The sequence below is a fragment of the Rhipicephalus microplus genome, chromosome X (assembly GCF_043290135.1).
Source record: "Rhipicephalus microplus isolate Deutch F79 chromosome X, USDA_Rmic, whole genome shotgun sequence".
Classification (NCBI taxonomy): domain Eukaryota; kingdom Metazoa; phylum Arthropoda; class Arachnida; order Ixodida; family Ixodidae; genus Rhipicephalus; species Rhipicephalus microplus.
This window is the reverse complement of record NC_134710.1, coordinates 211782516-211785525: the sequence shown is the minus strand read 5'-3', so window position 1 is coordinate 211785525 and position 3010 is coordinate 211782516. Positions and strand designations below refer to the sequence as shown.

The window sequence follows — 3010 nt, the reverse complement described above, 5'->3', positions numbered from 1 at the left end:
TCTCTCTCTCTCTCTCTATATATATATATATATATATATATATATATATATATACACTTCAGGTTTTGCATCACTATTGACCATTTTGTTTGTCTCATTTTCACAATTAAATTTATTTTCGCCTGTCCTCTCGTCGTCCCCCCACCCAAGCGGGGACATACTCATAACACAATGGCCAAGTTCCCCGCCTGTCTGCCGCCTCTGAAAGAACTCACTTATCGTGGGTGACCCCCCCCCCCCCCACCCCAGCAAAGTAATCCTGGCGCCGCCGATGGTCTTCGCGCGTCCAACAGCGCATGGCATTGAGCCTAGTAACGAGCGTGACGTGGCTGCATGCTGTGGGCTTCGCACCCGGAGGGACGGGGTGTCCCCACCAGGAAACGGCTCCTGTAGCGGCCCTGAAACCATGCGGCACGTGCTTGCGGGTGGGAAGACCGGTTTTTGCGATGCTTCGCGATCGCGTCCGCGAAAGAAACCCGCGAAACACCGGCGCAGCTGACGGCTTGTGTACATCCGGCGGTTCAATATGACGGCAAAAACGGTGAGACGACGGCACGCTTCATGTGGCAGGGACGTAGCCATAAACTTATTGAAGGGACAGTGAGATTCCTATTATGTGTGTTCTTGCGTGTGCTTCTACGCCTGTGTGTACATACAGATATACATTATAAATGTAAACACTTCGGAGAAGGGAGAGTTGAACCCTTTAACCCACACCCCTGGTTGCGGCAGTGGCTTGCAGTGATCCATGAAACTGCGTATTTGTTGGCCACTCAGTTAATCTGTTCAGTATAAAATACGGAAAATAATATATAGCTGTATAGTTGGCTGACAGTATCAGCGGACTTGGGACCGCCGATCATGCCACGAAAAAAATCTTGTGCATTCGTACCTTATTGCTGTCTTAGATGCCAACTTTTTCTGACTTCCGCGGGTGCGTAAATTGTACGAAAATAGTTGTAAAAGTATACACGAGTGTTCATACGCGTAATTCAAGTGGCGGTGTATATGCCCTCGCACAATGCATGCCGAACTTTCTAGAATGGAAAGTGCGGTGACACGGCTATGCTTTTGAATGCGAAAGAAAGCCTTGTTTGAAGCATTCCTCACTGATGTCGTCGTCATCGTCTCCCCCACCTTTTTTTTGGTAAAGCATAGCATAGACGTAGAGCGCAATTCATTTTAGTAGGGGCAGTTTGGAGAAAAGTGGTCCGCCTAATCTTGAGACCCCCAAATCTCGCTATAGCTTCTCACGTACGTCTACAACGTTATAACTACCTGTAACACGGCCGTGTCTGTGCGTCTCTAACTACGTATGAAACACCCCGACCTCGGTTATGCGTATGTAGTTTCACCGAGTAGAAATATATTTTAATACACTACCGAGGTTGTTATTGTCACGCGCTATGTTGACACTGTTGCTCGCTTTTTGCACCACAACAAAGGAACCCGGAAAAATATATCTACAGAAAAAGTTGTGGTGAACACAAACCACTTGAACGTCGTGCTTCTGAATATGATGCATGAGTAATCAGAAATTTTAATAAATATATGTTGGTAATTGGGTAATCAATTCCAACAAAAAAATTATAGTTTGCACTAGGTGGTTGTCGGAGAAGCATTGGTACAATCGTCGCATCTATTTACTAACCCCCCCCCCTACACACACACACATTTTTTATTAGCTGAAATGTGCGGTAGGGCGATACGGTTTGCCATGCTTTCCTTGTAACGCAGTCAAGTGCGTAGCCAGAATTTTTTTTTTGGGGGGGGGGGAGGAGGCTCTTTGATTTTGGCGAGGGCAGCCACTTAAAATGATCATTTTTTGCTCGCTATGCCTAGGTGAAAAAAAATTCTGGGTAGAGGGTGGGGGGCACAGGTCTGGTGTGGCACCCCCTTGGCTACGGCCCTGAACGCCGACCTTTCTCTCTCTCTCTCTATCTCTCTCTCTCTCTCTCTCCATATATATATATATATATATATATATATATATATATATATATATATATATATATATATATATATATATATATATATATATATATATATATATATATATATATATATGCACTACTACTGTTGATCACCATGTACTGCTTCCTCTCTTCTGGAACAGGTCATTGCATTGCTGCTGCTGGTGCTGACAGCGGGCTGTGCTGACTGCCAAGGCCAGGGCAAAGGCTTAGGCCGTGGCAGAGGCCATGGTCACGGCCAAGGTCACGGCCAAGGTCACGGGCGAGGCAAAGGTGGACCTGATGCTGTTGGGGGCCCTCTGACATCGGGCCCGCTCCCCGGAGGTGGCGGAGGAGGCAACTTTCGCGAGTCCGGTGGCTTTCGGCAGACTGAGGGCCACCGGGTAGAGGAAGGCTTCAAGCAAACCGATTTCTTCAATCGAGGCCAAGGCAACGGAGCTGCTTTCTTGGGCACTAACGCCGGAGTGCTTGAGTCGGGCCTGGTGCAGCAAGTGAAGGGCAAGTTCAAGATTATGGGCAAACTTCGCGGATATTCAGCCGCTGGCAGCTCCTTGCAGCAGCAAGGGTAATAGTTACAGAACCATTGCCAGAACAGCCATCACTTTGCAAGCTCTGCCGAAGCTGTATATTACTAGCGATCGAAGAAAACGGAATTTTCTTTTTTTTTTGTTCTTAGCAAAAACTTGTGCGTTAGTTGTTATAAAACTGGAACCATAAATTCCCTGACTGGCACAAGATGCAACGTTTTTTTCTAGCCACACTGAAATGAAATATAAGCATTCTGAAGTGTACCAGCTCGCTCATGAACTAATGCAAGCCCACTACAGCTAACGAACTTGATCAGCGTGTTCTGTATTTTGATTAACGAAGACGGTGCAAATATCTGATTGCGCAATCATAACCACAAAATTTAGTGCGGTATAAAAAGTGCGCACTCCCGACCAGACGAAATCCATCATAGCAGCCACAACCTCTGAATTCTACGAGTAGCCCGTCTATATACTACGCCCGTCTATTTCCATTACGTTTTTTTTTTA

At 46.3% G+C, this 3010-nt stretch overlaps 1 protein-coding gene across 1 annotated transcript; it reads left to right on the top strand.

Annotated features, from left to right (window-relative positions):
- The first annotated feature begins 393 nt into the window (after positions 1-393).
- On the top strand, positions 394-2764 carry LOC119187709 (uncharacterized). Its single transcript, XM_037435790.2, has 2 exons — positions 394-541; positions 2117-2764. Exons 1-2 carry the CDS (start codon positions 527-529, stop codon positions 2540-2542), a joined length of 441 nt encoding a protein of 146 aa, XP_037291687.1. The 5' UTR covers positions 394-526; the 3' UTR covers positions 2543-2764.
- Positions 2765-3010: the final 246 nt, after the last annotated feature.